This window comes from Bidens hawaiensis, unplaced genomic scaffold (assembly GCF_021521415.1).
Source record: "Bidens hawaiensis isolate Kalapana, Puna unplaced genomic scaffold, B.hawaiensis_p1.1 tig00024867_1, whole genome shotgun sequence".
Taxonomy (NCBI): domain Eukaryota; kingdom Viridiplantae; phylum Streptophyta; class Magnoliopsida; order Asterales; family Asteraceae; genus Bidens; species Bidens hawaiensis.
This window is the reverse complement of record NW_027493950.1, coordinates 298,156-319,277: the sequence shown is the minus strand read 5'-3', so window position 1 is coordinate 319,277 and position 21,122 is coordinate 298,156. Positions and strand designations below refer to the sequence as shown.

The following is a 21,122-nucleotide window of genomic DNA, read 5'->3' as shown; positions in this document are numbered from 1 at the left end:
CCTAGAGAATTTTTATTTTGATTCCCTATCTTTCTGGTCTTCATATACTTTCCAATAAGCAAACGTGTTAATAAAAATAAAGAATCAAAATTTTCGAATATGTATATTTTTTGGAAAGAAATAATAAATAGGATAGGTGGTACTACATAGGGCCAAATTGTTATTAGTTAGGCTGAGGGGTGTGGGGGGTTTTAATGGGGGCTCCAACCAATAATATTATGACGTGTGGCAGAGAGAGAAACTGTATAAGGGGGGTGTTGGAACCCCCGTTGGAGCCCCTGGCCCTGGTGTGGAGGGGCTCTAGCAGGGGCTCCAGCGAATTTTTTTTTTATTTTTTTATAAATATATTCAAACAACGTATTATTAAAAAAACTCATAAATTATTAAAAAAAACACACATTAATAAAAAAAACACATTAATATCTAAAAATAAAATAAAAATTAAAGTACTAAAAAAAACATTATTCTTATTCTTCGGCTTGGTCTTCTTCGATCAACCTCTTTCGGATACGTTCCTTTTGCTTTTCCATTAGCATTTGATTGACCGGATTTAGGTTACTGAAGTCTCTAGTAAGAAAGTCCAAATCTCTCATTCGACTTTTTTCCTTTTTGTCATTAGAGACCACCTCCATGGTTTTGTTGAATTTATTGAGGGATTCAACAAGATTGGCGATGTTTACGGCTTCCCCCTCAGCCGGTTTTTTCCCCTTGGCGTCCCTTCCCAATGGCCGCCTCCTCGGCGGTGAAGACGTTTCCTCCTCCGCAATGTTTAGGTCGAATCCAACGCGGCAATCCGACCCGGTTGAAGTGCTATACGCTCCAGACGAACTAGTTTTAGTCCATTTCGCCCTTACTTCCGCATCAAAGTCCGGCGCCACCAGCTCAACACACTTGGAACACCTTTTCAACCTCTCCCACAACAATAAATCGTCCCACGTCTTCACCATCCCATACCTCCGCAAACACTCCTGCTTCCACTCTTCGACCGTGAAATTGTAAACCGCCAAATCATCACTGCCACTTGGTCTCATACGACCGCTGTTCCTGTTGAAAAGATTAGTAAACAAGCCAACAAATTTTCAGATTTCGGACCACTGACCCGAAATCATATCGGCGTTCCGCTCTGTACTCCCAACGAGCATGTAGAACGTCTCCCTAACCTTTGTCCAAAAAATCTTGCTCTTTTGGTAGTCGGTTGCAAAATGAATAAATAAATTAGATTTCCATTTAACTTTTATATTTAACTTTTTTATTAAAAATCATTTTTAAAAACGTTAAAACAATTACCGCAACGCCGATCCTCAGAAATGACTATCCAAGCCCGACACAAGGCTTCCTTCTCATCCGATGACCACGGAGTGGCTTTCCGTTTCGTCCTCGGAGTCGAAGCCGGTCCCGACCCGTCCGTTGCAAGTTGTTTTTTCCGGTGGACGCGTCTTTTTGGTCCCGTAGCTTCGCCGTGTGATTCTTGTGTCTCCGGAACAACAAAGTTAGGAGACGGTTGTGTGTTGGATGGTTGAAAGCCGGATGATTCTTGCGGCTCCGAATAAAACATCGGTTGGTGCGGTGACGACCATAAATCGTCGTCAATATAATCTGAATCAAGGTTTGGGTACCAATTTCTAGCCATTTTTTTAAAAAAAAGTTGAGAAGATGAATTGATTTTGGGTGAAGGTTTGAAGTTGTGGTATAAAAATGGGTGAAATGGGATATTATATAGGAAAAAAAATTTTTTTTTTTAATTTAATAAGAGCCCAACAGCTCTTTTTCTAAAATTCAACAAGCTCCTCTGTCTCTTCTCCCGCTAACAGGCTCACGCTTGCATGGATTTTCGCATTAGCGCCCCGTTAGCGCCCCGGTGGTGTGGTGTTAGCGCCTGGGGGTGCGAGCGGAGGGGCTCTAGCGCCCCCGTTGAAGCCCCACACCCCTCAGAGTAACCAGGGAAAGGTACATGAGGGGACAACCAAGGTTGGGGAGTATGATGATGAATATGTAAGACATGAGACTGGGGCCCACCTTAGTTTAAAGAAAGAAAGCATCTAGCATAGGCTTAGTAGGCCTAGGTTTTAGGTGGTGGCACTACTTACTATTGAAGCAAAAAGAGTCTGGTGGAGTTATAACAGCCATTTTGCATTTTATACTCATATAGCATGGATAAATATATATGTGTATGTGTGTACAAACCATTTTGTATAGAGGAGTTACAAAACAGTATCATGTAAATTCTGACATGTTTAAAAACTGATTAAACATGTTTAAGAAAAAATATAAAGTATGTAATTTTATATTTTCTTTTACAAAATTTAAATTAGTAGACCAGTCTTCATCATTTCATTTTCTTATAACACGAAACGTACAACCGTGTCATAGACATAAGATATAAATATTTAAAACGAGTTGTATTCATGTTAGTTACTTGTGTTAATCGTGTCATCAATGACATGTTAAACACGTTAAGACCTGTTTTACCGGCCTGTAAGTTCATGTATAACGATGTGAAAGGAAAATAGAACATTAATGAGAAAGCACAACCACCACCACCAAAGCCCAATAAATTATACAAATAGCAACGCTATTAATTAATAGGTTGGGGGATGATAGGATGTAAATAAACCTTACCTTAATCCTTATAAATAGAAAGATTGTTTTCAAAGAGACTCGCGGCTAAAAATAGACGCAACAGATAGATTAATGAGAGAGTACTAAATACTAAGTACAAATCCAGCACTATATATTTGATTGCAACTCCAAATGAGCAGGAAATGTGGTTAGCAATGGCAGCAATGCGTGCAGGCTAAAGATCAGACAACCATAACGATATTTGGACTTTACTTCATAAAATCAAAAGTATCCTGATTGATGTTCTTTCACTGCAGCATTCATGTTTCTCTGTCCTCCCCTCCTCCACATTCTATTTCCAGCCGACCCTTTTTATTAATAATTATTTTCTGATTTAAAAATCGTCAAAAGTTTAATTAAAGTTAACCGTTTTGTTTGAAGGATGCTACAGTATAATGATCCATAATCCATGTTGCGTCTAACCTAATTGCTAGATGTATGTCTTTGTCATCAGACCACCGTTGAGCGTGCCTTTCAGAGGTTGAGTCGAAGAAACACGTATTTTTAGATTGTTATCGTACCAAAGCAATCTGGAGATAAGTCTTAATTTGGTGTGTGTAGGACTTTACTGGTCTAGACTCCTTGAACCAACTTTTGGACATCATGTAGGAACAACAAAATAAATGTGAAAAGCGCTCATTGAACGCAATTGTATACCCCGTCTTTTGGTTTATTTGGAAGCAAAGGAATGAGAGGGTATTTAACGCTCGAAGTTGTCCATTAAATCCACGATTGAAGAAATTAAAAGGAGTTTGCTTGGTTGGTTTAAACTTAGGATATTCAGTGGCTTTAGATACTTTTGTATTAATTGTTCTTGCCTAGAAAAAAAAATCAAAAGTTATAAATTGCATGTAATCCTAGGTTAACTTCTTTATACTAAGCTAAAGTTTGTTATAATACACCACACGTGAATAGTATTTAAGAAATTAGTAGACTAATATAGTACGTACGTTTAAAAATGTACAAAGCCTAGATGCTGCCAGCCTCCAACAGTATGCCTATTTTGGTTATATAAGGTTAGAGTTGGAATAATGGTAGAGTAGCATCTTTGGCTAGTTAGGTTGGACGTGTTGCTAATAATATTTTTTTATTTTTTTTAAATATAACTATATAAGCATATATTATAATATAATATTAATATAGGGAAATAAAATTCAATAGGTTTAGCTAATGTATCTGCCCAAATTAATTAAATAAGACTGCACCCACACCGCTCCATTTTTTAGCTCTTGGATTTTAGGATGTTATTATATGTTTATTAATTTAATCGTACACCCTACAGAGTACGCACTAAAACCTACCAAAAAGAAATACATTTAAAAGGGGAGGGCATGGATTATATATTAGTGTACATTACGGATATTTAACTAGGGGTGGTAATTTTTGATGCGATTCAAAACACAACCTGAACCTGACACACGAAAAAATATAAGTGTTGGATCGGTTGATACGACCTGCTTTTCTTAAACAGGTCAACACGAACACAACCCTTTTAAAAAAGGGATAACCAGTACATGATCCGATAAATAATGGCTGTTAACCGGTTTTAAATTTTAAAAGAAATTAATATTTTAATTTTAAAGATGAGGATTGTTGAATTTAAAGTTGAATACTTAGATTTTTACTTTTTATATATTTAATGATATTTAAAAGTAAAAACCAATTTCTTTTTAAACTATCTTTTATTAGTGCTCTTCATTTCCAACATTTTTATTTTATTAACACTAATTGTCTATTCTCTAACTATTTTCAATATTTATTTGTTTTTGTCTTGAGCTAGATATAAAAACTCATATCTGTTAATTAGGAATGAGAGATGATTAGTTCATACATGTAAGAATAAATAAACCCAAAACATTTAGTTTTTTGATCCATGGCTTACATTTTTGGAAAATTTTGTTTTACATACAAATGTGTGCTCTATGCATATAAACAACTAAAATAATTTGTTCCAATATCTTTTTTTTTAGTTTTTTAAATATTAATAGCATATATACGTAGGTTATGTGTAGGTAATATAAATTATCTGTTGTAAAGGGCTTAAATTGTAGCGGTGTCGACATGTGTTGTAAAGTTGTTACTCCTCGATTGGATTAGTGTTTTAGTTCTATGATGAATTTAAAACAAGTCAAGTTTGAGATCTCACAAGTTAATTAAACAACTGAAGTTCGAATTTTGAATAGTGATCAAGGCTTGACTAGACTTTTACACCCTTAATTCTAACTGTGTTTTGCATGGTTTCTTAATTTATAGTTTTAGGTTGGTAATTATTAATGAAAGCGTTTAATAATTTATGTCACTTTTATTCTATATATTGTAATATTATACAAAAGGAAAAAAGACACAAAGTGCATGTTTATGTTTCATAAGAAAAATAGGCTGGATGTGGGTCATGGATATGTGGCTAAAGTCGGTCGTCAGTTGTCACGTTAAGTAGGGTTAGATGCAATGGATCTAAGTAGCCACTTAGCTTCCCCACATTAACCTATTTCTTCTTTTCCATTTGTTTTTTCAGGGTAAGTTTTCTATTATTATTATTATTATTATTATTATTATTATTATTATTATTATTATTATTATTATTATTATTATTATTATTACTTTCAAGGAGTACAAACACAAAACCAACACAAGAGAAGCTAGGATCCATCTACTGAGCCCTCAAGAATCACTGCCAAAAATGAATAATATCGAACGCCCATATTTAAAACCAATTAAATATCACCAAGCTCCAACACGGACGGAAACAACCATATTATTACTTAAGTTGGTTATGTGCTAAGCACTTTCCACAAAACATTATAGTAGGTATTAAACCCCTATAATAACGATATGGCGTTGCTAAATCCCTAAATAGTAGGTAATAGCCCTGCTTGTGGTGCGCACATATGATGTATATATGTGTGAACCCTCGGGTGGGCAAAAGTGAAATTGCACTAATTTTGACGTTATTTTACTAATCTCGTGAAAATAACGTTAAAAGTGACGGACGGTTAATCAGGCATCATGTAGTGACGTTGATAGCCGAAAGACAAGGGTACATGCACCGATCAGCCGGTGTCCCGATGATTGAGTGCTATGTGCCTTATGTCCAACGCTTGATGCAAAACTACTATCGAGCCGGGGGTCTCACCGAAAGCAGCCTCTCTATCCTTATAGGGTAGAGGTAAGGCTGTCTACATCTTACCCTCCTCAGACCCTACCATAGCTTTGCTATTGGTGGGATATACTGAGTACGATGATGATGATGATGATGATGATGATGATGAAGTTGGTGTCTCGGGCTCAATTTCTGACTTCTCTGTCACTAATTGCATCGCTGATCCTACATTCTTGTCAAGATGCCAGAGTTATAAATTTTTGTATTTAAAAAAACCTACTGACTTATTCAATATTAAGTCCGGTTGCACACTTATCATTCCTAGTAATATAGACTTGTATAATAATAATTATTATTATTATTATTCGTAGATGTAAACATAGGTTACACGAGTGTACTTTTGGTTGTAATCCCTAATTAAATTCAATAAAATGCTCTCCTTTGATCTTATTTCATGCTTATGCTTTGAAATACGGATGCTTGATCTTTGAGTTGTGTTCTTCATATCTAACATATCATTAAATTAGAATCACTTCTTAATTCGTTTAAAGCGAACATTTTAAGACCCCGCGAATAAAGTTGAACATTTTAGTTGAAAGTGTAATTAAACTTTGATCAAACAATCGATTAATTATGATCATGATCAATGTTTACATCGAGCCGGGGGTCTCACCGGAAGCAGCCTCTCTATCCCTATGGGATAGAGGTAAGGCTGTCTACATCTTACCCTCCTCAGACCCTGCCATAGCTTTGCTATTGGTGGGATATACTGAGTACGATGATGATGATCAATGTTTACATTGTTGTCACTTATCCTATAAAAATAAAACTACCAACATTAGCCTTTACTCTTTAGATCTGGTTTTGTTTTACAGTTACACAAGTGTTTGAAACGTACATATCCTAGGGATATGTGTGTGTAATATGATAGAGTCGAATGAATAAATGATCAGTAGAACAATGACAGTGTGGGCAGGCAGCAGATCCCATAAGACAGGTCTAGAGCTAGGTAGCTAGCACCATTATAACGAAATATAGGTTTGATGGTTACTTATCCTACAAAAAGAAGGTATCGATCCAAAACCTCCCTTTAGGCTTTAGCAACATCCTACGTTCATTTCTTTCCTTAGTACTACTACCATCACTTTTCATAAATGTTATCTGAAAGGTTGTTCTTCTGGCCCCACAAATTGCTTACCAGGATGTGATTTTGACATTGTAAGTGGCTGCCATATATCTAGCTTGCTAGTTAAATCCTAATGGCAAGTAAGTGACTAAGGTTTTAAACAAACATTTTCAAAGAAAAATAAAATATGGCTAGAGTATAAGCTCTAATTAATTATATTTCTTGTATTTTATATCCAAATAACTAAAATATGATATTAATAATATATAAATAGTTGCAGTATCGATCGGTTCAATATGTTATGATACCAATGTTCGCTATATTAAACGCTATGTGTAACGTATCTAGTTTAACATATTAATAATGCTATAATTAAAATTTTGCAATTTAAAAATAATTTAGTTAAATAATGAAACAATTAAATAAGTTTGGTCGGTTCACTATGATAACCGATATGTGTAAATAAACAAAAACGGCTTGAATAAAAAATTTATGCCAGATTTTTCCAATATATATCATGTTGCTTTTAAATCAGTTATTTATACACATATAACTATAACCGAAAAATCGGTTGTAAACAAAGCTAGAACCAAGCCATAAAGTTTTCAATAGGTTAGGTTAAGATTCAATTAATGATTTGGTACTTACCCTTTATGTGTTTGTGTTCATAAAAACTATTAAGCACTTGATAAACTCAATCCTTCTTTCGTAACCAAAACATATCACATTAGTCTATAACCAAGAAAGAGCATTTATGTGAATCTTGACAATATAAGTGAGATATTAGTATCTCCTTTGAGTTTTATCATGGAGCTGGATATTTATGTAAGTTTTCTGTTTGTATTACATAATTATTAAAGCATTTATTTGTAACATAAGTAGGTTAAGGTCCCCAACCTAGAGACATGGACCGTCACAAATGTACGTATGTGTGATGTTTTTTAGTTTCGATCTGAGAAATGGGTCACCATGGGTTGTCTTGGTACTTTCATCCTTTCTTTGGGGGGACTGTTTATTGATTATGACTTAATTTCACTATATATCTTTGCAAAGAAGTTGACGAATAAAAACTTCATAATAGTTACATTCATATTTCTTAATTACTATGTTATACGTAATAATTTATTGATATGTATGCAAGCATCAACTTTTATGTACATAAAAGTTTTTAGATTGTGCATAAGAGTTCTTTTAATTTCTTTTTTATTTTTAACCTTATACGTTTCATATTTAATTTTAACTCATATACTTCTCATCTTTTACAAGTTAAGTATTTTTCATTCTTAACCCTGACACTTTTCAATTTTCAACTTTTAGCTTTCAGCTTTAGTCCCCAATACTTTTCATCTTCTACAAATTTTCTGTTTTAACTATTCGGTCTAAATTTTAAAAGTTAACACGTTGTAAAGCGCATATGTGGTACAACGTTTTTACGTCTATTTTCCTTGTTCAATGTTTCAGTCCTAATTAAATAATTATTCTTTTATATGTTTTATGCTTCGGTCTAGTTTTTGTGTGTTAGCAATCCACAATGGGTGTACGTGATTGAACGTTTTTACGCCTACTTTTTATTTGGTTTAGCAGTCCCGCCACAAAGCACATTCCCAACGCCCCCATCAACACCCGAGTTCGATAAAAACCTTTCAGTGTTACCTTTTTCATGGTTTTACGCCACTACCGCAACGCGAAAGCCTTAATACTAGTTAATTAACCATAAAAATGCAATGCAGTCATGGCTACATATATGTATCACTGTCCCCTATCTCTATTTTTTTTCTATGTGGTACCACTCTATGGTCCCAAACGTCCATTGCAATGATATGGGACCTCTCTACCATTGCTTCCATCCATCCTTATGTACCACCTAAGGTCCCATTAGACTAGGTTAATTAATATGAAAAATCTCAGACAAATTGAGAAGCTTGATGTTGGATAATAAATCATATTCTCAACCAAGCCAACGAATTATGTTAGCTCGGTTAAACTAGACAACGTTGTCGGTATGGGGCCTTTTTTGTTTTTCAAATTTGCACATATAAATGTTAATGCATTTATCACATATGGGGACTTAATAAGAACTGACATCCTTTTATTTTTTTAGTGTTAATCAAATATCAAATATGCAACCAGGTTTCTATTTTGTATCTTGATTTTTTTCTTAGTAGGGTTCGGTTGCATGTGTTATTTATGTGTATTTCATTGTTTTAATTTGGTATTAACAATTGATCACCATAATACCATATATGATAATCAATCTTGTTTCTCGAAAGGATTCCATGATCGAGCATCATAAGGCAAGAATTATACTGCCCATTAATAACAGATTTAACCAATGATTCCAAAATATGGTAAGTGTAGAGTCGGGTTGCACGTCCGTGTCATACATACATGTTAAACAAGTAAGAAGTCCCTAAGATACATGAATGCACGTTCGAGGCGTGGGGACGCTAGTTGTGATCGGGTAAACCTTACTTTAAAGCCTACGAGTAACGGACTAGCATGTACCATCTATTATAACAATGGAAAAAGAATCCTCAAGACAAAAGCTAATGAGTCTAGCGTAATGTAGCTTGGCCTGCTTGGGCTATATCGTACTAGACTAGATAACTTGTGAAGTCTAGCATTATATGGGTCTAGCCCAATGGGTTTTAGCTCAATACATTGTGACCCATAAACATACTTACCCATAGGCCATAGTTCCACTTGTATAAAAATGATTTATACGTATTGTAAGGCATCTTCTCCCCTTATACCTCATTACTATAAATAGACTCTAGATGTTACTATCATATATGCCCGTGTTACATACGGGTTGAATAATGAGGTACCAAGGAAAAACCAAAACTAGTTTGAAAACTTCTAAAATACGTACCAAGGAAATAGATTCAGAATACTTCCGCAATCGAACAATTTTCATATATGAATAATTTGTTTTCAAGAAGTCATTGGAAGGTTAAAATCCTATGAAGAGTTCATCAATGAGGAAACCGATGGTGAATACAAGCATAATAAACTTTTGTTCACCAACATCGGGGAAAAAGGAAAGTCTAAAAAACATAAGTGTGAGCATTGTGGAAGTTGGAGTTCAAACCAAGGAACTTGATGAGTTTTTGAGAATTCTTCAATATCTTATAAGTTTACTAGGATAGTACTCGTGTTACACACGGGTTGAAAATAGATAAATAACAAAATAAATATAAACAATCATAAAATTTTATAAATAGACAACCATATATTAACATTAAGATGGTCTAAACAAAATATTAGACGATAACATTGTCAAATAAAAAGTTAATAGTTACACAAACTTGTCTATATTAGCAAAGTAATGAAAATATTTAAATCGTATTATCCCAGTATGAACTTCAAATTTTCCGTCCAAAAAGAAAAGCATTTTGCTATAGAACCTGAAAAACAAAACAAACCATGCAACCTGGTTAATTAAGTATTAAACTAAAATGTTAATGTATTTCATAATGAGTTTATGCTAACATTAATATCTAGAAGATTATGTAAAACTAAAAACAAAATGTGTGAATGTAATAATTACCATATAAATATAGACAATCATAAAATTTCACAAGAAAACATTTAGAAAATCATAAAATTTAACGTAACTTTATAAACACAATCTTATAGTAACTATAATATTTATTACTCTAAGATAGTACCCGTGTTTATTTGCCCATAAATTTAAAACATTTATTATAAACCATGTTTGAATTAAATATTACCATATTGAAAAACATTTATCACTAACTTTATTTTCTAAATTCAAATGTGTCATTTCTTTTATAACATTAGTAATCTTTAAGTGATCCAAATCTCTTAAAAGAAACAGATCATTAGATTCCAATATTGATTTATAATAGTACACGTGTTACACAAGGTGGAACATATTTAAAAACATGATATATATGTAACATCATATAAATATAATAAAATGCAAATGTTGTAATTATAAAAAATGATACTTTAACATGAATTATAAGACATCATAACTTATTTGAATCAAATACAAAACATATAAAGACTAACAAAGATAAACGAAAAGTTAAAATATTTTATAACTTTTATCATTAGTACAATAATAAGCAAATAAAAGAAATTAGTCTCCAAAACAATAAAACAATAAAACAATTCTACAATGTTGATTCAACAAAACTTTTATCTCAATGTTGATTTAAAAAGATGAATTTTATCTAAGACATTTATTACGCATTAATAACTGTAATATTTATTACTCTAAGATGGTACACGTGTTTATTTGCACATCAATTTAAATCATTTAATACAAACCATGTTTCAATTAATTATTACCATATTGAAAAACAATTATCACTAACTTCATTTTCCAATTTCAAATGTGTCATTTTCTTTTTAACATTAGCAAGCTTTAAGTGATCCAAATCTCTTAAAAGAAAAAGATCATTGGATTCCAATATTGATTCAGGATAGTACCCGTGTTACACACGGTGCAACATATTTAAAAACATGATATATAAGTAATATCATATAAATTTAATGAAATGCAAATGTTTTACTTATAAATAAATGATACTTTTACATGAATTATAAGACATCATAACTTATTTGAATCAAATACAAAAACATACAAAGACTAACAAAGATAAATGAAAAGTTAAAATATTTATAACTTATAGCATTAGTACAATAATAAGCAAACAAAGGAAATTAGTCTCCAAATCAATAAAACAATTCTACAATGTGGATTCAACAAAACTTTTATCTCAGTGTTGATTTAAAAGATGAACTTTATCTTAGATATTTATTACAAATCAATAACTGTAATATTTATTACTCTAAGATAGTACTCGGGTTTATTTGCCTATCAATTTAAAACATTTATTGTAAACCATGTTTGAATTAAATATTACCATCTTGAAAAAATTATAGTTAATAACCTACCATCTTGAAAAAAAAATTAACAAACCATGTTTGAATTAAAAGGTCTAACTTTTAATTTTAAAATGTCATATTTTGACTTCAAAATGTCAACATAATATATATGCATTTTTTAAAATCCAAAATATGTCCACTGTTTTTTCTTTTGCTTGAAGCAAACTTAATACAATTAGTACAAATTAATTATTTGATTTCGGTCAAAACATAATTAAATTTCAAATTATTATTATTGAGAAATACACAATTATATGTATAAACATGCATAAATTATGCTTCACTTAAAGAACATTAAAAAATTTACAGTTACTATTTTCATCATTATTAGTAACTCTTAATAACATAATAATGGATTTTAAGAGAATATTTAATTAAAATGTAACAATAGTCAAAATAAATGTATGTTAATTTTTATATGGACATAATTTGTGAGTGTATATCTTAAATTTAAAAGTACTTAAATCATGTTGATATATTTCAAGAAAGTTATATTTAGTATGTAAATGTTATTTAAAATTTAAAACGATTTAATATGAATGGTCAAAAATGATTTAATGTGAATGGTCAAATACTTAAATCGGTCGGAAATTTATTTAATTTATAACTTCTTCATTCGGTTTTTTTAACAAATAAAGAAAGTCAAACAATATAAATTGTAATAATGAGATAATTATGTTATTATTTCGGTCAAACCATATTAAGGAATGCGTTTTTAAAAATGGAAAAAAATTAAAAACTATATACAATTAGGGTAACCAAAAATATAGAATTGAAGTTCTGAGTTGTTTTAACATTGATTACAAATTTTGAATTTGTAATAGTATGAACGGTAACTTGTAATTTTATAACAAAAATAAAAATAATAGTCTTAATTGTAACTTTCTAAGGTAGTAGTTTTTGAAATATTTAGAACAAAAAATAGTAAAAGTAATAACATACTTGTAAAATATAATTTTAATAATTTAACATAATCTGAATTATAATTTTTGGTAATTATTAAGATATGGTTATAGTCAATATTAATGGAAAACATATATAGAAACAATTATGTTTGACAAACAATTATTATGGACATTAAATAGGAATTCAAATTTAAATTATATATAAAAAATGTAGAGAAATACTACAAAAAAAATCGAGACCTTCATTTAATTGTTTACGTAAATTAGTAAACTTATTATTATCTACCCATAATTAAATTCCAAATTATTACTATTGATAAATACACAATTATATGTATAAACATGCATAAATTATGCTTGACTTAAAGACCATTAAAAATTTACGGTTACTTTTTTCAACATTATTAGTTACTCTTAATAACATAATAATTGATTGTAAGAGAATATTAACTTGTACAAAAAATATACAAGATTAACTTATTTACTTTCAAAAAATATAAAAATCAACTTTAATATTAACTTAAATATTTTCGAATACCAAATTAACTTAAATATTTGAATTGCTTATCATAATATAAGTTAAAACATCTAGAACTATATTTGAATTTGTTACGTTTGTTGTATTTAAAAAATTATACTTGCCTGATATTATTTTTATAACAAAAAGAATATGGTCAAGATAGTAAATGAGAAAAGTTTTGGGACTCGTTTAAAAATTTAGAAACAAAATTGAAATTGTAAAGTATATTTTTAATAATTTCTAAATTTAACATAATCTGTGAAAATAAATTTAATATTGATAAATAAAAGGGAAAGCCAAAATAAGCATAAACATTATTTATAAATTCAAATTTAAATTAGTCAAATAATTAGTATGGACATTAATTAGGAAGTCAAATTCACTGATATGGTCAAAATAGTTCTATGTATGTGTAAATTTTATTGTATAATTAACATTGATATGGTCAAAATAGTAAATGAGGAAACAAATGAACTTAATTTGTAAAATCGGTCTATTAATTTAATAATTAAGGAAACAAATTGTGTATGAAATTTGAATGGAATAAGTTGTATTAAGCAACAAAATTAAGAAATAGTTACTTGAGAAAGTCAATGTATATAAAATGGGAATTCCGTTATGACAATAAAGTGTATTTTAATTTGTTACGTTTGTTGTATTTAAAAAATTATATTTGCCTTAACTATTGATATTATTTTTTTAACAAAAATAATATGGTCAAACAATTGATAAATAAAAGGGAAAGTCAAAATAAGCTTAAACATTAATTATAAATTCAAATTTAAATTAGTCAAACAATTAGTATTGACATTAATTAGGAAGACAAATTGAAATTTAAATTATAAAGTAGGAAAGTCAATGTATATAATCATGGGAATTCCGTTATGACCATAAAGTAGGAAAGTCAAAGAAAATAATTGGAATTAATGGAATAGTTAATTGTGTAATTTATTAAGGAGCCGGAAAACAAAATATACATCCAGGTTATGAAGTCTTGATCAATCAGGAAAGAATAATCTATACATGATTATTGATATAGGACATATAATGTACCTATTATATTGAAATATTGAAATACACGATTATTCAAAAAAAATAATCTATACATGATAAAATAATAATAAAAAAATGTTATGAAGTCTTGATCAATCGTGAAAGCCTGCATCTATGAGTCGGACAATAACCTGAAATAATAAAATCGAAAATTAATATTTGATATTATTATTTTTGAATTATAGTTAATAATCGGTAAAATGATATTGTGACAATGACAATCGGATGTAGAATTTTTGTGTAAGATTGAAGAAGTGAAGATCTGTTACTCTTGGCATTGACATGAAATCAGAAAGTATAATATTAATTTTTATATTATTGAATATTTGATTTTTAATTTGTAACCTGAAAAATTGTTTGTCTTACCGGAAAAAAAACAAATATGGTTTTTAACCATGTAATCTCAGATTTTGATACCGTCGATGGATGAATATAATTTTGATATAGAACATAACAACGTGTCAAACAAAAAAAATAGGAAAAATTAAAAAATACAAAAATAAAACAATCATTGTTATAAGTATAACATATAACCGGAAAAACCTACCATCAATACTCACCGGAAAAAACTTAAACACGCCGAAAAATTGTAGACATCGTCTTTCTTTAGTTAAAACCTAAACTGATATTATTAGAAGAAACATAAAAAGATATGAGGAAACAATAACCGAAGAAAATATATTATTGCCGGAAATACATAGATCAACAATCGGAATTTAATATATAATAGAAACTTACCGGAAAACGATTAATAAAGAGATAGATATGGAGTGGCCGGAATATGAGAGAGTATGAAAGATGGTCTGGTTATTATTAGAGAAAGATAGAAAAACATGATTATGGTGAAAAATTAAGAAATGTTATTGTTTAAATATATGTTAGATGATGAGTTGGCATAATTATGAAAGGAATGGGTTAATGGGTTAAATGGATATCCATGACCCGCGAGAAAATAAGCTTAAATGGGTTAATGGGTTAGATATAGGTTAGTTGCTGAGTTGGCATGCTTAAGAATGGAAATGGGTGACATGGAGTTGAGGTGACATCATATGTGGACACTCTAGAATGATGACATGTGAAAATTGTTCCTTGCTTTAATAGTATGTATAGATATATAACTGAGACAAAATATTAAAATTTAAAAAGGCTATAAAGTAAACATTACATATTTAAGTGTTATGACAAATTAAATAGTTTTTTTTTTCCGAAACTCGAATATGATTATTTTTTATTATAAGATATATAGTTTTTAAAATGGATTTAAGGAAAAAAAACATAAAACCTAAAACTGAAAAAAAAAGAAAAAAAAAGCTTATTTTAAGTCTTTCTTTAAAAAAAATAAGTAAAATAAATTACATTCACAAACCGGTCCGTCCCCACGGACTTGAGACCCAAAATCTTGTCACAGACACGCAATCGCACTGTGATGGGCCGAAGTGTTAGTTAACCTGGGCCTTTGGGCAAGCAGCCTATAAGTGTAAAATCGGAAATTAAAACTAAGGGGGTGTTTGAGATTCCTTATTTTAGCTCCTTATAGCTTATAACTTATGGGTTATAAGTTATAAAATATTTGAAAAAGTTAGATTTTATGAGTGTATAAGATATAAGTTATAACTTTACAACTTATAACTTATGCCTTAAATAAGTTATAAGGGAGTAAAATAAGGAATCCCAAACACCCCTTAAATATTTAAATACTAATAAATAAGAATTTGAAATTTTGTGAACTAAATTTGAGGTATGAGAGATGAAAATGTTACTTTCTTAAAACCAAAAAGGATATTTTGATGGTATTATATTAGACAGATGGAATATAATAGAGAATTAAAAATGGTTATGAGATTTATATAAAGTTATGGAATAGTCTTTAATCCTGTTGATTGTTGAAAGTGTTGGATTATATTGTTGTTGCATAATTAATTCATGGAATATTAAGATTTTCCACTCTAGGATGGTTTCATGTTTTCATTTATGTGTATAAGGAAAACATGTGAAACAAATAAGGATACGCCTTGTTTTTAAGTTTTTTAACCAATGAAAGAAAAGGAAAGGGGATGGAAGGATAAGAAAGGGAAGGGAAATGAATGAATTTTTTTTTAATTAGGTGTGTTTTTGAGTTTGAAGGAAATTAGAGGAAAGGAAAAGATAACTATGTTAAAAAATAGTTATCCTTAGTAATCATCCCATTTTTGGGAGAATAACTTATTGGGAAAATACATTAATTTAATCCATCCTAACTCCTCATACTCCTTTCCTTTCAATCCTAAAAAAAACTCAAGAACACCTTAGTTTTTCTTTTCTTTCCCTCCTTAAAAAAACTCAAAAACAGGTATTGCAGGTATGATTCCATGTAACAAACATATATATGTTTTGCTAATAATATATACAACTAGAAGACACACTTTAATCGACGAAAAATTAACTGACGAAACTATATATGGTGATCACTAACACGGCAATTTCTTTTGTCTCCTACAAATCAAACAAAATCTATAAAAATAATAACAAAAGAACTAATTACTATGATCTGCGTAACAAATTCCAATCAAGATTGCGTGTTTAGTGGTTATTTTTTTTATTTATCTAGCACGAGTTATTCGAGAAAAATCAAATCAAGTAACAATACAACGTATATGAGACTCCTGAAATGTTATATTGAATATGAGACGTCTACAAATCACTGTAATCGGTGTTTATTCAAAATGTGCAATGTTAATGTCTTGTTGACGATGTTAAACAAGTTTTTAGGACAAACAACCTAACTTTCTAGGACTTTTGGATCCTTAGAATCACAAACTACCGAAGACGGCTGAAACTCAAGATCTTGAACATTGATCTTTTCGTTTTCGGGATTTTGCAACTCTTTGTTCTTTCCCCATAGGAGAATGTATAGTCCTGCTACCACGATAGCCGATCCTACTAAACTGTTCACAATAAACGAACCAAGAACCGTAATAAACGATTGTATAGATTTAATAATTAATAGAGTAGCTAGGATAATGAATATCAGGGGTGCAAACGAGCCGAGCCCGAGCTCGACCAGGCTCGAGCTCGGCTCGTTTAACTTACATAGAGCTCGAGATCGAGCTCGGCTCGTTTCGAGCTCTATTTTCAAAGCTCGAGCTCGGCTCGTGAGTAGATTTTTCAAACTCGAGCTCGGCTCGGGCTCGGCTCGTTTACATTTTATAAGTTATTTATTAAATAATATAATTATTATTATATATTTTTTCTATTATAATTTTTTGTATAAAATAATATATAGTATTTACTTATTTTTATTTATTTTTATAACATGATATATATACACACATATATATTAATAATTATTAAATATATATTTTAAAAATTATATAAATAGCAGGCTCGTTTAGGCTCGCGAGCTGGCTCGAGCTCGATAAGTGAAGCTCGGGCTCGGGCTCGTTTATTAAACGAGCTTACTTTTAGGCTTGAGCTCGGGCTCGGGCTTGATTAAGCTCGGCTCGTTCGAGCTTTTTGACGAGCCGATCTCGAGTAGCTCGCGAACAGCTCGGCTCGTTTGCACCCCTAATGAATATATTAAGTACCTTCCAACATGCGATGGTTCATGTAGAAATGGTATGTCTATTACAGCTGCTAATATTTGAACAAGAGGACTGAATGCCGCACCGAAAACAGGACCTCTTTTCTTCACACCCCATGAGATCCCAACAAAGCACAACCCGGATCCAACAATTCCCTGGTTCCATCAAAACCATTAAACCAACAAACAAATGTAACAAGTAATAGTGCACTCGTAGTAGTGTATTATAGGGGTGTTCATGAAATCGAAATAACTGGCTGTCTAGTGTTATTTATTTTTTTTTTTTTGAAAAGGCATTTTTCGGTTTTGGTATAAACCAAAACCAAGAAAATGACCAACCCGGATTTTCTTTAAGTAAACTGATAGTAGCCAAAAATTTTAGATACAAATATGTAATAATCAATTATTCGTTAATTAACAAAACTTTTACGTCCAAAGTTTCAAGCCCAAATTGTTTATTTTGGGCTATCGGCCCAAAACTTTTACATTCAAATAGTAAAATTTTCCAAAACCAAACTAAACCTATTGTGAAAATCCAAAAAACTATAACGAACGGTTTTCACAACTCAAAAGCTACTTTTTTTTTAATTTTTAGCTTGGTTTGAGCCCAAAACGACTAATACATGCCGCAAATGTCCCGGGGAGGGGGGGGGGCAAAATTTTTAATTTGTTACAAAATTGGTACACATAACATAAAGATGAAAGGCAATTCACTTACAACATAAAGGATGCTTAATATTTGCACTTTCCCTTTAAGAATCCATAAAGAAAGATCTCTGTGGATGAACAAGCTTAACACAAACGATTGAACCGCACGAAAGAACATCATGATGGCGGTGCTGGAATACTGCAAGGGGTATCTTTTTCCAATCTTTGATTGTACAAGAAACCATGCAGACCACAGGATTGTGCCAGCAACCAATGCCAATGAACCTGAAGTCCATCTTGCTTTCTTGGTTGCCAAAACTGAACTCAACCTTCTGATAGATTGCACATGTATGGATTCATTTGTGGCTTGCATATATGAGTGGTGGTTAAATAAAGGCATTCCTTTATAAAAGGTTAGTAAAGTTGCACCTCCCACACACACCAGTGTCCCTATCACTTTTGCTCTTCCACCGTTTGATTTTATGTTCACCCTTTCCAATCTAAATTAAAGTGACACACACATATATATATGTGACTAAAACATTTATATAAAGTGATAAATCACATATGGAATGAAGGAGTATAGATACAAACCCAAAGGGTAATGACATGATGAATGTGATCACAGGCACAACATTGAGAAAAGCACAAGAGAAAGTGGCTGATGTGTATTGTATACCCAAAAGAAACAAGTATTGTGTGAGTGAAGCCCTGCATCCATATGAAGATCAAAATATAGATATTGGCAGTAGATAATAAGTACTGAGATTCAGTCCTGCGTCGCTCAGATTCAGAATAAAAAAAACAATAAACATACGTTAAAAGTTAAAACTTGTTACATACCCAAGAATTGCATTCAAGAAGAGGTAGAAGCTTATGTTGTATGTAAGCTTTATTTCACTCTTCCTGCAACATATATAATTGTATTCAATATATATATATATATATATAATCACAACATGCATACAAAATTTCTTAAACACGTGTGTGTACCTTTCAAAAAAGAAGGCTACCGGGGCCAAAAAGATGGCGGCAATAATCAGGCGATAGGTGATGAAGACAAGATGATCAAGTCCGTCGACTATAACCTTTTTGAGAACTACATTAACGGTTGCTAAGGTGAACTGGACGGCGATCATAACCAAAACCGGGCACCATTTTCCATAGCTTTTACTTCCCATGAATATTTTTGGCTAAGAGTGTGAATAATGAATATTTTTGGCTAGCCAAAAGGCAAGTAATTTGAAGAACAAATATCTTGGTGGTGTCTAAATATAGTGATAAGATGTATATGCAACAGTGCCACACGTTGATAATTTGTGATCAAAGGAAGAAAGAAAGAAAATTCTCTAGATAGATCAAATCAAGTGCTTTGTGCAGGCAACTTATATGTCACACGAGTTTAATAGTTATATGTTACATATATATTCTTTATCTATAATTTTGACCGTTCCTTTAAACTATTGGTGACGTATGGAAGTTGGGAATCTGCTGCAATCATTAATTAACCATATAATATATGAAGCATCAGTAATGCAACTATAAAAGAAGAAAAGGAAAGATGCATGCTATAAGATATTATTTTATTTTATTGTACAAAATAGAAAGTAACCACAATAGTAATCAGTTTCTCTTGTTCATCAACATGTACCAAAAGAGCCATGTGAGCAATTCCTTTTTGAGTTAGTAACATTACATAGTGAGTCACTCAAGATTTGAGAATTATATATGCATGTATCTATGTATTATTAATTAATGTATGCATGCATGGATGTAAATTTGAGAATAAAACTCAAGATTTTGTAACTTTAATTCATAGTTTTACATTATAAGTAGATTCAATCATTCACATTTATGTCAAGATTATATTTGATCTCTCTCTATATCTCTAGGAGATTAATTGTATTTGATTTCTATTTGATTTGTATAAGATCCCTATATAATGGGATTAAGTTTTCAATAATATACACGAAATATTTTGATACTATATACATTTTGCGTAACCTTTTAGTCGAGTTACATTCACCCTTGTCCAAAGCAACGATTGTTTACTTGTCTCGGAACCCAGTACAACATCAAAGAGCGAAGCATGTTGAAACTGATATACAAATTGTCAGATACAAAGTGCGGCTTAACCATGTTCACGCTCTTTAGATGCCTTTAGCTTTTCATGGAACACCGACATTTTTACAAAAGACCTACCCCGAAAACTATTCACGTCCTTTCAAACCAGTTTGAGTGTTTGTCAAACTTCCGCTCAAACAAAGGGGGAATATTAGTCTATATATGTTTATATCAAACACTACTAGGAAACATGTCATTTTCCTACGACAAGTAATTCTAACAGATTTCAAACGAATGCTCTAATTTTCCTACAGTATTGCAAAAAATAGCAACTATAGGATTTTCGTTGGAAAATTGTTGCTAACTTTCCAACAAACTTCCAACAAAAAAATATTTATCAACTATTTCTTTTGTTTTTTTATACTTGTAAACTAACCTCAAATGAAAAATAAACCAGAAAATAGCTTTTGTATGAGAGTTGTAGAAAGTTTGCAACGGTGTATATATTTGTAACAATTTTGTAAAAAAAATTGTTGGAAAACGGTTGAAAACAATTTTCAAGCATGTGTTTTTCTAACACCACCTTTTGTTAGAAAGAAAAGTTGTTG

The 21,122-nt window shown here is 31.0% G+C and overlaps 1 protein-coding gene across 1 annotated transcript; it reads right to left on the bottom strand.

Moving 5' to 3' along the window:
* Window positions 1-16,993: 16,993 nt before the first annotated feature.
* Window positions 16,994-19,967, bottom strand: LOC143570285 (WAT1-related protein At3g30340-like). Its single transcript, XM_077055969.1, has 6 exons — window positions 19,444-19,967; window positions 19,294-19,356; window positions 19,045-19,161; window positions 18,521-18,950; window positions 17,807-17,958; window positions 16,994-17,167 (listed from the first exon to the last, which is right to left on the bottom strand). The coding sequence occupies exons 1-6, from the start codon at window positions 19,629-19,631 to the stop codon at window positions 17,002-17,004; spliced, it is 1,116 nt and encodes a 371-aa protein (XP_076912084.1). The 5' UTR covers window positions 19,632-19,967; the 3' UTR covers window positions 16,994-17,001.
* Window positions 19,968-21,122: the final 1,155 nt, after the last annotated feature.

Excerpts from the sequence above, each read along its gene's own strand:
- LOC143570285 (XM_077055969.1), bottom strand. The coding sequence starts at position 19,631 with ATGGGAAGTAAAAGCTATGGAAAATGGTGCCCGGTTTTGGTTATGATC. Across the intron at positions 18,951-19,044 it reads ATCATGTCATTACCCTTTGG|ATTGGAAAGGGTGAACATAA; the intron begins GTTTGTATCTAT and ends ACTTTAATTTAG. Across the intron at positions 17,168-17,806 it reads GAACCATCGCATGTTGGAAG|TTTAGTAGGATCGGCTATCG; the intron begins GTACTTAATATA and ends TATTGTGAACAG.